Source organism: Chanos chanos, chromosome 15, assembly GCF_902362185.1.
Source record: "Chanos chanos chromosome 15, fChaCha1.1, whole genome shotgun sequence".
Classification (NCBI taxonomy): Eukaryota; Metazoa; Chordata; class Actinopteri; order Gonorynchiformes; family Chanidae; genus Chanos; species Chanos chanos.
This window is the reverse complement of record NC_044509.1, coordinates 18,720,808-18,740,074: the sequence shown is the minus strand read 5'-3', so window position 1 is coordinate 18,740,074 and position 19,267 is coordinate 18,720,808. Positions and strand designations below refer to the sequence as shown.

The following is a 19,267-nucleotide window of genomic DNA, read 5'->3' as shown; positions in this document are numbered from 1 at the left end:
TGAGACTTCGTAAAGCACACATGAAAACACTATCTGGACAGACACACTGTACGAAAAAAAATCCGTAGAAAAACAGATAATGTCCTTGCAGAAATTTACCAGTATCTTTTCCGTTAAGTTTATGGACATTTCCTTCAATTCTAAAACAGAGAATTCTGTAGATTTACAGTGTATCCTCTGTACTGTTAACAGGCACCTCTTTTAAACCTTTTCATACTTGATTGGAGGGTTTACAGAAAACTTCAGCTTTGGTCAGTATTTCTGTACATACCGTCTCGTCACAAAAGGTGTATTTCGGTCCAACCTTCTCACAGTTGTCACTCATACAGATCCTGCTGGTTATAATGAGTCCGTGCAGTTTTAAAGAGTCACCCTGAAGTTACCATGCATCAGGGCATTAAAGACAACGCTCATTGTCAAAAAACTTGACTTAAACCACAGAAGTGTGAGAACGGTTTTTCAAACTCTGAAATCCAAGTGAAACTTTGACAGAGTTTAATGACCAACGCGTGTGATGGCTGCCCTGCCTCTTGCACTTTTTGCGCTGGGGGTTCTTGCTCCCACAATGCAATGCATAATTCAAAATAAGGGTAAACACCTGTGAAAAACCGATACAGAAAATTCCTTCACATTAACACGATACATTGTTATGGACTTTTATTAGAGTGCACAAACGTGGGGACAAAGTGAGGACAAGTTCACACAATAACTGGGGAACAAACAAATCGACCTCACAGACAGAGATCAAATGTTCAGCTGTCCCCAATGCAAAGATCCCAAATCCAGAGTTAAATTTCATTTCCCTTTTCCTTTTTCTTTCTAAATTGCCATGAGAAATTCTTTTCTTTTTCTAACTCTTTTCAAAAAACGGTTATAATGTGCCATGAGAAATACAAGAGCGAACAGGACAGACCCTGTGTGGGGCAGGGCAGGCCACACAGGCTATGATAGACAGGAGAACATAGGATATATAGGCTTTGAAAGACATGAAGAGGATGTTAAACCCCAAGATCCATGGTGAGGAGGACACTGATTAAACACCTCTTTTCATCTGGAGTGACACAGAAGACCAAGCTCATGAGACAAGCAGCCAGTGCTAAAAACTCCCCTTAGATCACTGTCAGTCATGCACTGAAACACTGTTCTGCCCCACAACAGAATGTGAGACATCTGGAGTGATTAGAATCAGCATTCATACTGCAAAATCACAACACCAAGTAGAGCCATTTTACCCCCACATTGGACATTGGGGATGCTGTGGCCCACATTTTTCTGAGTTGCAATAAGCAGAAGTTAAACTGATTACATTACTCCACACCAATTCACATTATTCAAGTTCTGCTTGAATATCTATTTTGTTTTCGTTAACAAAGAGGAATGAACAGATAAACATTTACATAATGAGGAGACACAGATGGTGAATTGTTAGAGCGGATCCCTGAGATCGCCCATTCCTTTAGTTCAGATTTAAACCTGTTCAATATTACCTGTTCAGCTCTCACCTGTTCAGATCTCACCTATTCAGATCTAACCTGTTCAAATATTACCTGTTCAGCTCTCACCTGTTCAGATCTCACCTATTCAGATCTCACCTGTTCAGATCTCACCCATCCTCTAGTTCAGATCTCACCTGTTCAGATCTCACCTATTCAGATCTCACCTGTTCAGATTTAACCTGTTCAGATCTCACCTGTTCAGATCTAACCTGTTCAGATCTCACCTTTTCAGATCTAACCTTCAGATCTCACCCATCCTCTAGTTCAGATCTCACCTATTCAGATCTCACCTGTTCAGATCTCACCTATTCAGATCTCACCTATTCAGATCTCACCCATCCTCTAGTTCAGATCTCACCTATTCAGATTTAACCTATTCAGATCTAACCTGTTCAGATCTCACCCATCCTCTAGTTCAGATCTCACCTGTTCAGATCTCACCTATTCAGATCTCACCTGTTCAGATTTAACCTGTTCAGATCTCACCTGTTCAGATCTAACCTGTTCAGATCTCACCTTTTCAGATCTAACATTCAGATCTCACCCATCCTCTAGTTCAGATCTCACCTATTCAGATCTCACCTGTTGAGATCTCACCTATTCAGATTTAACCTGTTCAGATCTCACCTGTTCAGATCTCACCCATCCTCTAGTTCAGATCTCACCTATTCAGATCTCACCTGTTCAGATCTCACCTATTCAGATCTCACCTATTCAGATCTCACTCATCCTCTAGTTCAGATCTCACCTGTTCAGATTTAACCTGTTCAAATATTACCTGTTCAGCTCTCACCTGTTCAGATCTCACCTATTCAGATCTAACCTTCAGATCTCACCCATCCTCTAGTTCAGATCTCACCTGTTCAGCTCTCACCTGCTGAGATCTCACCTATTCAGATTTAACCTGTTCAGATCTCACCTGTTCAGATCTCACCCATCCTCTAGTTCAGATCTCACCTGTTCAGATTTAACCTGTTCAGATCTCACCTATTCAGATCTAACTTGTTCAGACACGTTTAAATAAATATCTGCAAATGATGTCCTCCAGTTTGTGACAACAGATGAAAAGTGAAATACCCAAACTACCAATATATTGTACAAGGAAAAAAAAAATAAATAGATGGATAAAAATGAACATAAAACAGTAGGAGCTGCATTGATGTGACTGCAAAAGACAGCGACACTGGACAAATGGTGCACTTACACAGCAGAACATGTATGCACATTTGGGAATGCGTCAGGCACACACAGAGGAGAACACAACAATACTACCACAGGAAAGAAACACACCTATGAAGACACATCACATAAAAGAGGGGAAAAACTCAACACCAACAATAAATAAATAAATGGGAAACAAGAGCACAGCAATATTAGGACTTCTATTCAAACAGAAACCTGAGGAAAACTTCAACAAGGAACTACATTTCTTAATGGAACCAAATGAGCCATCACCTGCTCACCCCCCAAAAAACCATAACAATGTTCAGTGGTACAAGCCAAACTGACAAACCCAATATCAACATGGTATCTCTACACGAGAAACAAATTAGACCTTCAGCTAAATTGGAAAATCAGCATTAAAACAAGTCACAGCAAGATCCAACAGTGGTGAAGCCTTCTCAGTTCACTGTGGATTAAGTGTTAGTGGGTCAGTGCTACAGCTACTCTACCAGATGTGCATCCCCATGACAGAGCCCTTAACCAGTCCAGAAATCACAAAAATGTACAACATCTCATCTACAGATTTGTGGAACCAAATGTCAAGACATTTCACGACTGTTCAGAAATAATCCCTATGTAATGTCAATCACAGCAGGGCAGAAAGTACATAACAACAACAACCAACATGAACTAAATTAATACAAACTCTCACAACTCAACACCAACATCACAACACTAATCTCTTTGCGCCAATCAACTGTTCAACACCAACAACTCAACATCAAGCACTCAGGTCAACAGCTCAGCACCAACAACGCAATTACAACAATATAGAACTAACAGAAATTAAAACCAAGAACTCAACACCAATAATAATTTCCTAATACTGACACCAATACAGTCTACTTACGACTACTCGTACTTATGACCGAAAAAAAAACTGTATAAATTTTTTAAAGAAAAATTATATGCAAATTTTAAAATTACACTTGGTCGTACGTTCGGCAGTGCAGTATATAGTGCCGTGCACTGAAATAGATGTGATGAAGTTACTGATGTGGAGGCGTAGTAACACAATGCGTGCTGTGCGGTTTAGCCCAGAGTGCACATAATGAGCTATGAGTGTCTTCAAGAAATGTTGAGCTCACGCAGTTAAAGTCAAGTCCCTGGATATTCATTATGTGATCGTGCAGCAACCATATATTGTTCTTACATTCCTAGTGGTAGGACATATTATTATTATTATTATATTCATTCCGGTCGCTTTTCTAACTCTATTCTACTCCCGCAGTTTTCATGAGATCGGTTCCATTGCAGCGGCAACAGATGCGTCCTTATTTATCGCAGTGTGCTTTTATACAGCTAATTGATCGGTTCGCTCATTTTTTTTTGTTTTTTGTTTTTTTGTTTTTTTTTCAATTGCCGTTTTTAATCGCTTATTATCCCATTGAAAATGAATGGAGAAAGTTTTAGTTTCCAATGCTACGACTAGGGATTGCACCCCTGACTTAATCCTCATGGCGGGCAAGAAAAAACTCCCCAAAAACCCAAAAGGGAAATGGGAAAATGGGAGAAATCTTGAGAAGGACCACAGAGACAGGAGACCCCTTCTTGGCCAGACAGGTGTGCAATAGGTGCTGACCCAGCGGGCAATTACAATTTCAAGAAAATACAATCAGATCACAAACAAAGGGGATGGCGATGCTGACAGGGGGATGAAAGATGAGAACACCAGGATGGATTGGTCCAGAGGGCCGGAGCAGTCAGGATCACTGGCATCTCAGGAGTAGCACGTGTGGCGAGAGAGAGAGAGACATTGTTAGATATGTTCATTTGGTCCATGACTACACTTCTGCTGGAGACAGATTGAGTATTTCTACAGTTAAGATTCGATGATGGTGTGTGTGTGTGTTCACTACCGGTGTGTTGGGTGGGTTAAATGCAGAGGACAAATTCACCGCTCACTGCTCACAGTCTGTGTGCAATCACAGAGAGTTGCATTTACACGATAGTGACTGTCACAATAGTATCCCTGCATTTCTCTCAATTGCCATACGACTTCTACATGCCATGCTAACCTACGTCCGACTTACGTCCGTTTCGAGATACGACCGGTCTGTCAGAACTGAACTCGGACGTATGTTGGGGAATGTCTTTGGTTGAATGCTTAGGGTTACGACAGTAACTTTTATTCCTGCTCTCACTGGTTACTCTGAGGCCTCTTGCAGAGGTATCACCAAATTACAAATCAGGACCACTGACTCAAATGAATCCTATCAAATAAACTTGCCAATGACATAAACCTGTTTTTCTGTTCCCTCTTCTCTGTCTTCCTCTCTTTTATTAGACATTTAGAGAACAACAGCATTGAGGCCATTTCTAAGCATGCATTTTCTGGACTCTACTCCTTGCGTAAACTGTAAGTTAGTTGAGTAGCACAAACCTGCTCTCAAATCAAATGCTTTTGTATTTCTTTTTGTTGACTCCTTATAAAACTGAAACCATGTGTTACTGTTTTCTGTTATTTTTGAGACATGTTTGCTCCCCATACATTAAATCTTCCTGTATATGCTTATTTATTTTACAGAGAGAAAACCATTTAACTGGTTGTTTTGATAATAAAGCCTCACACACACAGCAAAGCCTCTCACATGTGCTGTCCCACACAAAACATGGCCAGTGTTGTAAACCACACAAAACATGGCCAGTGTGGTAAACGACACAATTCAAGAATTCAAGAACATTATTGACATTTGCAAGCACAACGAAATTTTAGTTGTGCCATCGTAAGTGTAGAGGACTGAAGGTTTGCGATGGATATTTGTTGATATCTTATTACTTATTTATTCGAAATGTACAGATATTTATCAGCAACAGCAGACCTACATAAAGTTGACCAGGGACAGGCATCTTAATGAGGACTGATTATGATGAATACTGATGCTCCCGCTATTTCTGTGTCTGGTGTGTGTGTGTGTGTGTGTGTGTGTGTGAGTGTGTGTGTGTGTCTGAACCCTTTGGTTTCTGACCCATCATGCACTGACCCATCAGTGTTACGTCCACATCCCTCCAATCAGAGAGAGAGACAGAGAAAGAGAGAGAGAGAGAGGGACAGAGGGGAGGAAGAAAGAGACAGGATTTAATTATCAGATGAGTGATGAGTGAGAGAGCGTAGGAGATAGTGTTAGATGAACTGTCTGGATTTCAGTGGAATTCCACTTTTGCATTCCTGTTTAGTAAAACAACTTCCCAAATCCCTCTCAAGACGTCTGTGTTCACCTGCTTTTGTCCTTCAGATTATTTCAGATTATTTCAAACCTCGTCATTTCTCTGAGCCCGCCTTTCCTCTGTGTCTTCAGGTTCCTGAGTCAGAACCAGATATCTGTCCTGAAAGCTGGAATCTTCAGAGATCTTGGTAATCTGGAATGGCTGTGAGTTCAACAGGATTCCCAGTTCCCACTATGGCTTTTCCAGTTCCCACTATGGCTTTTCCAGTTACCAGTTTTCAGTTATGGGTGTTTTCAAGATTAAATGCTCCAATGAGTAGTTTTAGTAGGAAAATAGATATAAGGTTATCATAAATGAATGAATCCACACAAAGAAAGAAAAATCTAAAGGTTAACGGAAGGAAAAAGACATGAGAGAGATGTTTCGTATCGGACTCTCTCTCCGTTTGGATACAGATCTGACTGTATCATGTCCTGTGCTGGCGTGGCATTACTATCTGTGGGAAAAGATCAGAGATGTAGATGTTTACATAATAATGTACTCAATCATTTTCTTTTTCTCACTTATAATGTGTTTGTATTGTCTTTGTGGTGGTTATAATGTGTTTGTGTTGTCTTTGTGGTGGTTATAATGTGTTTGTGTTGTCTTTGTGGTGGTTATAATGTGTTTGTATAATGTGCTTGTATAATGACTTATGGAATGATTTGAATGAATATTGGTTGATCAGTGATTTCAATGAATGTTGATTATTGATTGATCAGTGATTTGCTGGACTGGTTGAACTGGTGTGTGTGGTAAATTCTAACAGAGGTGAGTGGAGGGTGTGCTTTTGAAGGCTTATTTTATGTGTGTGCAGGATCCTGGATGAGAACAGAATAAGCTCACTGTACCAGCGATCCTTTGAAGGGCTGAAGTCTTTATTTTTCCTGTGAGTATCACCATGTGACCATTAACCTTCTCTGTCTCATCAGTGGCTCAGCAGGGAGCTGATCTATCTGCATCGTGCATCCGCTCAACTCCGTATAAAAATTCTGATTCATAACGATTCAGTGTAACGTGGCGACGTGCTTAGTTCTGCACAAACTCAAACAACATGGTAGCACGCATTCGAGGCATGTTTATCTTTACAGGAAATGATAAAGTAGCCTTTTAAAATCAAGCTATTTTAATAACACAACAAGCTCGGTATTCAACCCAAGCATTCTCAGGCATGCTTTACTGGTACAAATGAATACACAGACAGTGATGAGATGAAAAAGCATGGTGAGCAAGACATGACATCATTAATTGCATCATTTTATAACCGCACAGTATCATGCTACATATTAATAACTGCTGTGGATGTGGATTTGAGACAGTTACACAAATTTGACTGTTATTTGCTGTTCCAGCATTTGGAGACTATGAAACTGTGAGAGAAACCCATTTAGTAACGATAGTACGCTGATATTCAGATTTCAGATACGGTAATGGAAGAAATCGGCCTTTATTGCACTGTATATCGTGCTTTTCATTTCTTGATTCCATGACTAGTAGCCATACTGGAAACGACCGAATCACCGAACCCACTGAACGAGATTATGATGGAGGAACAAGGCATTTTTTTTAAATGTGGCTTTTGAAAAACTATTGCTTTATCAGTTTGGCTCCTGAACTGGCAGAGCGTGAACCACATTTTCAGCCAGTTTGGGTGGCATAATTATACTCTGTTAAACTCTATGGTAATATTGAAATGATGGATTCCTCTTGTGTATATGGTCATTTGGTCAACTTTGTGTTTAATGGCTTAGAAACAAGAGGCTGCTAGACTTACCTACTTGCTCAATTAGCCCCACCTGTGTGTGTGTGTGTGTGTTTAACTGAAAGTACACTATTCTACTTGGGATGTAAAAATCATAATCCTTACTACTACAAAAATTTGAATGAAATTTATCGTAGTTATTAGTAGAAGTGACATACGTGTGTTTTTGTTGTTGTTGTTGTTTTAAATGAAGGATATTGTTGTTATCGGTCGAACTGGTAGAGGGTTTGTTTTTTTTTTAATGAAAGATATTGCTGTTATCGGTAGAACTAGCATATGTGTTTTGTTTTGTTTTTACTGAAAGATGTTATTGGTAGAACTGGTAGAAGTGTTTTTTTTTTTAAATGAAAGATATTGCTGTTTTTGGTAGAACTGGTAGGAGAGTTTTTTTTAAATGAAAGATATTGCTGTTATTGGTAGAACTGGTAGGAGTGTTTTTTTTTTTAAATGAAAGATATTGCTTTTTTGGTAGAACTGGTAGGAGTGTGAAAGTGTCTTGAGTTATGCTCCTGGTTAGTTCGTTATTCTTTACTTTTGTTATAATTGAATTCAATGGAGGATGCCTTGAATCTAGCACACAAAGTCTGTGTGTGTGTGTGTGTGTGTGTGTGTGTGTGTGTGTGTGTGTGTGTGTGTGTGTGTGTGTGTGTGTGTCTGTGTCTGTGTGTGTGTTTGTGTTTGTGCGTACGTATGTGTGTGTGTGTGTCTGTATGTGTGTGTGTGGTTGCATGTTTGTGTGTACATATGTGTGTGTGTGTGTGTGTGTGTGTGTGCGTGTATCTGTGTGTCTGTGTTCGTGTGTGTATGTGTGAGTGTGCGTGTGGTTGTGTGTTTGTGTTAGTCTGTGTGTGTGTGTGTGTGTGTGTGTAAGTCTGTGCGCGCGCGCGTGTGTGCGTGTGCATGTATGTGTGTCTGTGTCTGTGTGTGTGTGTGCATGTATGTGTGAGTGCGCGTGTGGTTGTGTGTTTGTGTTAGTCTGAATGCGTGTTTGATTGACCTGTCTCGTATACATACAGATCTTTGCTGAATAACTCACTGGACCAAATTCCCAGAAGCTCCCTCTGTCAGGAGATGCCTCGCCTCAACTGGCTGTGAGTGAAACACATCTGTCCTGTCATGTCCTAATACCTTTTACGCAAATTTACTACTTTTGTTCTCTCTCTTTCTCTCTCTCTCTCTCTCTCTCTCTCTCTGTCTTTGTGTGTTTGTCTGTATGTGTGTGTGTGTGTGCACGTTTGTATGTGTGTGTGTGTGTGTGTGTATGTGTGTGTATATATAAGTGTGTGCCTGTATGTCTATGAGTATATATATATGTGTGTGTGTGTGTGTGTGTGCATATAATAATGTGTGTGTATTTGCTGGTCCCTATAGGGAGCTGGAGGGCAACAGAATCTCCTCCCTGTTTTCATCCAGTTTCCGAGACTGCACCACACTAACTGTTTTGTGAGTAACACCTGTAACTGTCTTCGCTCTTTCATTTACTGTATTAAACTGGTGTTTACAGTTTGATATGAACATGATTACATGAGGAGTGATGACAGGCTGCCTACATCCTATTGTACAATACTTCAGCCTATGTCCTATTGTATGACACTTCAGCCTACATCCTATTGTATGACAACTCAGCCTACATACTATTGTATGACACTTCAGACCTTTTTAATGCACAAGGCTCAGCCACTTTCACTGGTAAAGCAGGTGAGGGTTTGACACATTCCACTTGCTTTGATAGCTGAGATTTAACATATGAGCATGATCAACAGTATTATCGAGTCTACGAGGATACTGGAGTATCACAGCCAGTATATGAGGCCACGTTGTCTCTATATCCTCTTCCATTTCAGAATTATTCGGCCATGGCACTGTCCAGCCCCCTAAATATTCACAGCTAATATCAGGGGATGACAGGGGATGGACAGACAGGAGACAGACAGGGGACTTATGGAACTTGAGCGAATTAATATCAGTTCAGGAGACATTAAATTGAGACAGAATGATAGAACTGAATAATGTAAAGATTCACAGACACATACATTAGTAATAAAGCAACCAGTTGTGTGCCAAGTACAAAGGTGTCCCCAGTGCATAAACTGCCCTAACCCTAGGGAAAAGGGCGGGTCTTCTGAAAGATCCCACGGTTATTAGATCACTAAATGCAAGCAAACACTCCCACACATACCCTCTCTGTCTTAAGGCTGATTTATACTTCTGCGTGGGCTCTACACGGAGCCTACGCGGAGCCTACACGAGTGACCTACACCGTTGTGAGCATTTATACTTGTGTGTTGGTGTGTCTGCGTGGCTCTGTAATGAAACCCTCAGAACAGTTTGCGGTGGGATTTCTATGCCACTGTGTTGATTTCCTCATGCATTACAAACAATGGAGTAATGTTGAATAAAAAGTTGAAATTCATTCATTGCACAGCAATATCTGTAAAACAAGTTCTGCGTTCAAAAGAAGGACCAGTTTCTAAACTTTGGGGGACAAACAAACGGAGCTGTTGTGATCTGCAGCGACGTGTAGTTACATTTCTAGGGAGGTGCGCGTCAGGCTACGGCGTCAGGCTACAGCGTAGGGTACGCGGCTAAACAGAGCTTACGCCATACCTCCGCCGTAGATCCCACGCAGAAGTATAGACTGGGCTTTACACACACACACACACACACAGACACACTCTCTCTCTTACACACACACAGACACACACACACAGACACACTCTCTCTCTTACACACACACACAGACACACACACACACAGACACACTCTCTCTCTAACACACACACAGACACACACACACAGACACACTCTCTCTCTTACACACACACACAGACACACACACACAGACACACTCTCTCTCTTACACACACACAGACACACTCTCTCTCTTACACACACACACAGACACACACACACAGACACACTCTCTCTCTTACACACACACAGACACACACACACAGACACACTCTCTCTCTTACACACATACACACACACACACACACACACACACATATAGGCACACACACACACACCCTCTCTCTCTTACACACACACACACACACACATAGACACACCCTCACACAATGAAGTTGCCATCTTCTATTCTGTTGGTTATGTCACCTTCCTAGACAGCCTGATCCACAGGCCAATAAGACCAATCTGGGGAACGGGTCTCAAGTCTCTCGCTGTCTCCCACAGTCCAAAGACATGTAAGTCAGGTGAATTGGAGATACTAAATTGCCCCTAGGTGTGAATGTGTGAGTGAATGTGTTTGTCTGTGTGTCTGCCCTGCGCTGGACTGGTAACCTGTCCAGGGTGTTTCCCGCCTTTTGCCCAGTGAGCGCTGGGATAAGTGGCTTAGAAATTGAATGAATATGTATGTAGTTTAGTCTGTATGACTATATATGTACTTTGGTCTATATGATTGACATACAGAGTAAGGCAGCTTTACACATACGTGAATGACTGTCTCAAGAGGTTGTTTTTTGTTTGTTTGTTTGTGTGTCTTTGCTGGAGGGCTCTGAGAAGAAACCGTATTAGAACCATTGAAGATGGTACCTTCTCCACCATGCACAGGCTCATAGACTTGTGAGTACACACACACACACACACACACACAGGGAGAACATATCTACTACTCATGCAGAGCTCTGTATCTCGAATGCCGATATTTTTGGGAAGAGAGCTTTACTAAATTGAGATTACATGAAAATAACTGATGTTTCATTTCTCATCTGAAGAGCCTCTTCAAACTGTGATATGTCATAGCGGACTGTCCCAAGAGAGATTTGGATTGTTGTTTTTTGTCCAATTATTTTTGATTTGACTAAAGTTCTGTGGTGTTTGCAGGGATCTGTCAGTTAATCAGATTGAGGAATTGCCTCCATCTTTACTCTGGAGTCTTCAGAACCTGAAGCAGTTGTGAGTTCTGCTACCCTTTGAAGTTATCTTGCCTCAGCTGTCTTATCAGCTGGAAAACTGTGCTGTCCACATGAAACTGCGCTGTCCTCATAAAACTGCACTGTCCTCGTGAAATAGGATGAGTCACTGCCCGCTCCAAGGCTCACAAAATAATTCAAAATTAAACAGTTTTGAGTTATTAGCCCTTAAAAGACATTTATTTGGGGGTTCAGGAGGTTTTGTGGGCTCTGATTCTGATGGATTTTTTTTTAGATCATTTACTGTGAGGACTCATAGGAAGCACAGTAATGTGTATCGCTCTGTATCGATTGCTGTGTGTGTGTGTGTGTGTGTGTGTGTGTATTGCTCTGTATCGATTGCTGTGTGTGTGTGTGTGTGTGTGTATGTGTATTGCTCTGTATCGATTGCTGTGTGTGTGTGTGTGTGTGTGTCTGTGCATGTGTATTGCTCTGTATCGATTCCTGTTTGTGTGTGTGTGTGTGTGTGTATGTGTATTGCTCTGTATCGATTGCTGTGTGTGTGTGTGTGTCTGTGTATGTGTATTGCTCTGTATCGATTGCTGTGTGTGTGTGTGTGTGTGTGTATTGCTCTGAATCGATCGCTGTGTCTGTGTGTGTGTGTGTGTGTGTGTGTGTGTGTGTGTGTGTGTGTTTTCAGAAACATCTCCAATAATCCCATGGTACGGGTCTACGACAATCAATTTGACAGCTTCATCAATCTCCAGTCACTGTGAGTAAAGCTGAGACTGTAATTCATTTTTGTTTGTACTTTTGACGACAGATTGATTGATTTAAATAACTGGTACAGCTGAACCATGTTAGGCCTAACAGAACAGTGCATTAAACATGGCTCTCACGGAGTCAGTTACATCATTACATCATTACATCAGTTACATCATTATTTATTTCAGCATTACCATGTCATTTAATATGCATCATGCTGTGTACACTACATTGGACAAAGCCCTCAGTAATTATAGACAAATGACAATGATAACTTATAACAACACTCTCATTGACATGTATATAGCAAATAAAATGCTTGAAATCAAGAACTATGGACCTAGATTATGTTCACTTTTGGAAAGAGTCAACGCTGACTCCATGTTGAATAAAAACATACAAATTCAATGTGTGTCTGTATGTGTGTGTTTGTGTGTCTTTCTGCAGGAGTATGGAAGAGGTAGAGATTCCAAACATCAGTATCAGAATGTTCTGTTCCCTCAGTAACCTCTCTCACATGTGAGTGGCACAGTTTCGATGGTGACCGTGATGGTGAACTCCCAATTTTAATCTAAAGCAGTCTGAAATTTGTTGGAGTATAAACGGTTAAAGACTGCACTAAATGTTAGTCATTCGGTTTAAAGTCTTTCTGGTATAATTCTGTTTTTTATACATGGTGCTTTAATTTCTAACCCTGCAAAGTTTCATTTAATTTCTGGTCATCCGTAACACCACCTACTCTTGAATAGATAACTATAGTGTCCATGGTCTGCTGCTGTCCTCCATGTTACCTTTTCGATGTGGTGTCATTTTCCGTATAGTTAGATATCAAACCAAATACACATGACATGCACCAGAGTCATTAAAAAGTCATTTTGTTGGGTCCAGAGTGACAGATTATTTATTGGAAAATCTCTGAGAGGTGCGCTCAGCCTGATAAAATGCCTGGCCTAGAGATCGTTTTAAAAACGCAGGAACAGCCAGACCAAGAGATTTACGACTGCCCAAAAACTGCCAGGGGCTAACTGTGCCATCCAATAGCTCTCAAAGTGATTCACTCACCTGAGGACCAAAAAGCCTTTAAATCTTCAGAGAGACTTAAGTGAAATGTTTTGGTGCTGCTTATTGTCTTGAATGGAGGAGAAGATCTGACCCCAGAGATACTTTCCAATTTCATATCAAATCTTGTTACTGGGTTTCCTTGGTGAACAAACTTGAACTGAACTGAAACTTGAATAATTTATTAAAGAATTTTCAGAATTATCTGGATAGCAAGAGTGGATTATCCGTGGATATCTGTGGAGGCAGAGCAGCCCCCTCACACCAGCCAAGCACTTATGTCAGTAACATAAACAGAGTTTAATGGGACATTAACCATGAAGCTATGACAACATTCCATGCTGTCAGAAAGACACTATGGGAAGATCCAACCCAGCAAAAACTTTCCACTGTCAATATAGAAATTGTCAATAGGGAAGGGTTTTAAAAAACAGACTTTAATATCTTTCACAAGCACAGCTGTCTCTGCTATTGGGCTGTTGTATTAATGTAAATACTGAGAACATAAGAATGAGATCATTAGAATAACTTCATATTGTCCTTCAAACTTGCTCAGCTATTTTAAGAGGTTTGAATACTGTGGCTACTCTCCAAACGTGAGGAGCTGCAAACCTAACACAGATGGCATCTCGTCGTTTGAGAACCTGTTGGCCAACATCATACTGCGTGTGTTTGTCTGGGTTGTGGCCTTCATCATCTGCTCTGGCAACGTCTTTGTCATCTGCCTCCGGTCCTGCACTACCTCTGAAAACCAGCACCACACAATGGCCATCAAATCCCTCTGTTGTGAGTCCAAAGATCATAAAAGACATGTAACAGAACACAACATGAATTTGTCTGTAACCCAACTACAAGACAACTAGAACCATCTGCTGGAAATCCAATTTTCATAAGAAATCATAACTCTTAAATCTGGCCATAACAGAAATTTCTCCACTGTCATTCAGAGATGTCCAAAACTAACAAAAAATAACACCATTACTCCACTTTAACTGACTATCACCTGACTAAAAGTCAGGCAGCTGCAAAATATCGTGAATCTCTATTTTTCACAACCAAAGCACAACCTAAACCAGCACAACCCACAACCTAAAAATGACCAAAGTGCAATTACAACACAGTTACCCCAACTGCAGCAACTTGTTAAACTTATGTATTTCATCCATAGCACAAGCTTATTGTACCATAGTTCTAATTTTAAACTACAACATGGTCAGTACCTGTTCATAATCTAACCTAAACATGACCTCAGTCCAATCAGAATTTGTGTCCAGTTGCTTTAACTCAACCATACCACATCCTTAATATTTCACCATTGGCAGGAAAACCATCAGATCCTTCTAACCTCTCAAACAATACTTTAAAACAAAACACATGAAACAAAAAGGATAAAACAAACAGTCTATATTTTCACACCAAATGTGCTGCTGTAAGTCTCAGGCTGCGTTTTAACTAAACGCAAAATTTCCCCTCACTTTCTTCACTCAGGTTTGATCGCTTGCCTGAAAAATGAACAAGTAAATTTCGCGCCACGTCACAGCAAGCATTTTTGATTACACCAGTCAGATTACACATGAGTAGCCTGTCCTTCATCTTGACTGAACAGAATTCTGGGAAGGGGGTGTGGCTTCTAGCCCTACTGAAAGTGAGTGGTTTTCGCCAAGTGAAATTTTCACTCGAGTTGAACATTCTTTCACTGAAGTGAATGCTCATTTTGCCCATTTCGCGTCACTTGTAGTTTTGCTGCGATTAACTCCGCCCAATCTCCTCCTGCCATTGACTTTTCATGCATTCGCGTCGCTCGAAAATTTCATTTTGCGTTCGGTTAAAACGCAGCTTCAGAGTGAATTGTCTGGTATTCAAACAACATTTAAATTGTACAGTGTTTGTGCATGCTTTATTTTTTTAAAGACATGCAATGTTCCTTTAATTACTTTAACAAAAATTACATTTGTACAAAGATTCCCTGAATTCAACATCTATTCTCCATCCTGCTATCATTTCTTATGAAGAAGAATGCACAAAGAAGCAGCCCTCTGTCCTGCTGAGTTAGGATGTCTGCAGAGGATGTTTGGATGATTGGTGGGTGTGTTTGGTGGCATATGTTTGGTTGCTTAGTAGGTGTGTTTGGTGGGTTTGTTTGGTGAGTGTGTTTGGCTGGTTTGTTTGGTGAGTGTTGTTTGGTGGGTATGTTTGGTGAGCGTGTTTGGTGGGTTTGTTGGTGAGTTTGTTTGGGTGAGTTTGTTTGGTGAGTGTGTTTGGTGGGTATGTTTGGTTAGTTTGTTTGGTCTGCTTGTGGAACTGCGGACAGAAGGATGGTTGTGGTGTTGGGTGGTGCAGAGTAACAGGTTGGTGACATGAGAAAGACAGGGAAAAGTTTTGACAGAACTACAGGCAGGTAGGAAGATGAACAGATATAGAGACATACAGGAAAACAAAGAGACAGATTGACAGTATTTTCAAATATTCCTGTATGACTCATATGACAGTCTGTTTCTCCTCATCAGGTGCAGACTGTCTGATGGGAGTCTACCTCCTTTTCATTGGTGCATTTGACATCAAATACTGTGGCGAGTATAATCGCCATGCTCACATATGGATGGAGAGTCTTTCCTGCCAGCTGATTGGCTCATTGGCCATGCTGTCTACAGAGGTGTCTGTGATGATGCTGACCTACATGACTCTGGAGAAGTATCTTTGCATTGTGTTCCCATTCCACCATTACCGTGCAGGCAGAAAGCAGACACTCTGTTCTCTTACCTTCATCTGGCTGTTGGGTTTCATCATAGCTGCCATTCCCTTTTGGGACAAGCAGACCTTTGGAAATTACTATGGCCGCAATGGAGTCTGCTTCCCGCTGCACTCCGACAAGGTGGAGAAACCTGGTGCCCGCTGCTACTCCACTGCGATATTCCTTGGTGAGGGATGATTTTGTGTGTATGAGAAAAAAATAGGGGAAAAAAATGAAGGGAAATATTTTGAGCTTGATTAAGTAATAGTTTTGTTCCTCTCCTACAGGGAGGGTCAGGATTTAGAGTCTTCATAGGCACTGAGTTATTTATTGTGCCAAAGCAATGAAATCCAAACATTGTTGATATTTGGGATCAGTCCTGTGAATCTTTTAGAAATGTATGCTCATATACCTCATAGAACATCATTGTTTTCTTTTTTACAGGTTTGAATCTCTTTGCATTCATTATAATTGTGTTTTCATACTCGAGTATGTTCTACTCGGTGCAGAAAACGGCAAAGACAGCAAGACAGACTGTGTTTGATGATGAGGTCTCCATTGCTAAGAGATTCTTCTTTATCGTTTTCACCAATGCCTTGTGCTGGACACCCATTTTCCTACTGAAGATTCTCTCCCTCCTTCGTGTACAAATAGCAGGTGAGAACAAAGTCAAAGTCAGAAAAGTGAAGCTCAAAACCAATGCTCAGCCATTCCCAAGAATCCCCTGAAATTACTCATGTATTAAATCCATCAAAATCCAGTTTGGGTAATTCAGTCTTAATCTATTTCCAACACAAAGTGAATCCAAAGTGATTTGAATCTTGGATGAATTTAGAGATCTAAGTTATTGCATAAAACATATTTTCATTCATTTTCACTATGAAATGAAGAATTTCTGTTAATAAGCAAATGAGGAAGGCATAGTTACAAAACCAGTTCTTCATATTCCGCTGTTTTAGACTTCCATTTTCATGTCAACCTATTGCCTTCTCTATAAAGTACATGTTAGCAAATTACAAGGCTATGTAAGTAAAATGCTGCTGTCAAAGTTCTTGACTGAAAGTCTTTGGAAAAACAAACAAAAAAAAGGGAGAAAAAACGAGGGGAAAGTCATTAGGAGGATTCTCCTCACAGCAGCTCTATAAAACCTAAGTCAGGCTGACGTACAATTTTCAGCTAATCCTACTGGTCAGTCAGAGGTCAATGAGCCTGGAGTGACCCTGCGGCACTCAGGCGTTTCTCCCCATAAAACCAATGGCACAGGGGGCCTGGCCACGTCTGCCACTTTACCGCTGGACAACTCTGCCGTCTTTTACACTGTATCAAACAGCTTTCTGTGAAGAGGAGATTTCTTCAGGCTACTTGCACTCCCTTTTTCTACTATTCTTGTTCCTTAATCTCTCATCATCCCTTCCTCCTGCAGGTACCATCATTCTGTGGGTGGTGATTTTCATTCTGCCGATTAACAGTGCCCTGAACCCAATCCTGTACACCATAACCACTAGCACTTTTCAGCAGAGACTCAAACTATGTCTCCACTACCGCTACAGACAGGGTCACTAACCCACAGATACATGCACACACAGACGCACACACGCATACTCCTGCTTATCTTCACATTCCAACACTCCAGTGTAAGCCTTCTCAGACATCCTGTTGTAATAGGCCTTAAAATGACAGAAGTGAACAGCTGCATCTGTGACAGACACACAGAATGAGGAGTGAGCACGGGAGTGCCAGATGTCAGGAAACACACACAGATGGAAGGTTTCACAGCTTCAGTGTCGACAGTCACAGACATACTCCACAGTTTCAGTTTTGCTAACACGATTTGCAAGAGAATGAATGAGAGGTTCTCTCGGTGCCACGGTACAGCCATACAGATAAGACACAACATTCATCATAGTCTCAATATTTAATTAAGAATAAAATCTTTCAACACCCCATGTTTAGACAGGCATAACATTATTTAAATTCAAAATGTTGAAAGTGCTAATTAATTGAATAAATTACTTTGTTTTTTTAAATAATGTAAGTTATTTTTATCAGTTGCAAGTGATGTTGATTATATTACGAAATTCCCTATACTCTTTAAGTCAATAAATACAGTTATGTAATTCCATTGTGTTCAGTTGTGTCATTGAGTTGTAGCCTTCACTACAGCGTTTATGGCATGGAGTGATAAAAGTGTTTTTGTTTTATGTGAGCACTGTCAAATTGGAGTAAATGCTGTGAAGACAATAGATGCGTTTACATGGAGCCTTATATTCCGTTAATAAAGCTCAGTCGGAATGAAAAAGCCTCGTGTAAACACGTCGATCGGAATGAAAAACCCTAATCCGATCGAGAATTCAATCGGATTTAATGAGGTGCTGCAGATTTCTGATAATCCACTTGATAGGAAAATGTTAGCCACGCTCGATTTTCTTCTGCACTAGGAACTTTTTGCGCATGTGCATTACACGAAGGCGTATTGACATTTTACTGTGTATATGATAGTATCCTCGAAGTATCCTCCTAACGAATAATGTTCATCGTAATGAACATCATAATGTTAAGACTAATATGTCTATGTATATAGCTAGTAGTGACATTTTTCCCATTAGTGTACTTTCACGCCCACGTAGCTCATTTCGGTCTAGCGTCAAACAGACCATATTTCGTAGCAGTTTAGTTCCAATTCAACTGACTCCCTCCGATATGATTACTGTAAGCCCGGTTACGCTGAAGTTAGGTTTTATCAATATCAGATCGCTCTCACCTAAGGCGTTGCTTGTTAGCGACCTGATCAGTGATCTTAGCCTTGACATGATGGGTTTGTGTGAAACTTGGTTAACGCCAGACGTTTTTCTCCCTTTGAATGAAGCTTCACCCCCTAACTATTCCTTTTCCTATGCTGCTAAGGCAGCAAAGAAAGGTGGGGCTGTAGCTCTAATCTATAATACTAAATTTACTCCTAACACCCTTAGTTTACCTTATTTTGACTCCTTTGAGTTGCTCTCCGTGAAGCAATATGGTACTGCCTCATCTTTCCTCATAGCAGTGCTCTATCGTCCACTGGGGCCCTATAGTCAATTTCTAGATGAGTTTTCTGAATTTATCTCTGTTATTCTTACTAGAGTGGATAAAATCCTGATCCTGGAGTACT

General features: G+C 40.7%; 1 protein-coding gene across 1 annotated transcript in view; it reads left to right on the top strand.

Annotated features, from left to right (window-relative positions):
- rxfp2l (relaxin family peptide receptor 2, like) overlaps positions 1-17,682 on the top strand; it is a 21,915-nt gene extending 4,233 nt beyond the window's left edge. The window contains exons 6-18 of the mRNA XM_030792312.1: positions 5,008-5,079; positions 6,020-6,091; positions 6,745-6,816; positions 8,706-8,780; positions 9,061-9,132; positions 11,203-11,274; positions 11,536-11,607; positions 12,265-12,336; positions 12,777-12,848; positions 13,945-14,174; positions 15,896-16,306; positions 16,564-16,776; positions 17,543-17,682. Coding sequence (XP_030648172.1) covers positions 5,008-5,079; positions 6,020-6,091; positions 6,745-6,816; positions 8,706-8,780; positions 9,061-9,132; positions 11,203-11,274; positions 11,536-11,607; positions 12,265-12,336; positions 12,777-12,848; positions 13,945-14,174; positions 15,896-16,306; positions 16,564-16,776; positions 17,543-17,682 — 1,645 coding nt within the window. The remainder of the gene's footprint in view (positions 1-5,007; positions 5,080-6,019; positions 6,092-6,744; positions 6,817-8,705; positions 8,781-9,060; positions 9,133-11,202; positions 11,275-11,535; positions 11,608-12,264; positions 12,337-12,776; positions 12,849-13,944; positions 14,175-15,895; positions 16,307-16,563; positions 16,777-17,542) is intronic.
- Positions 17,683-19,267: the final 1,585 nt, after the last annotated feature.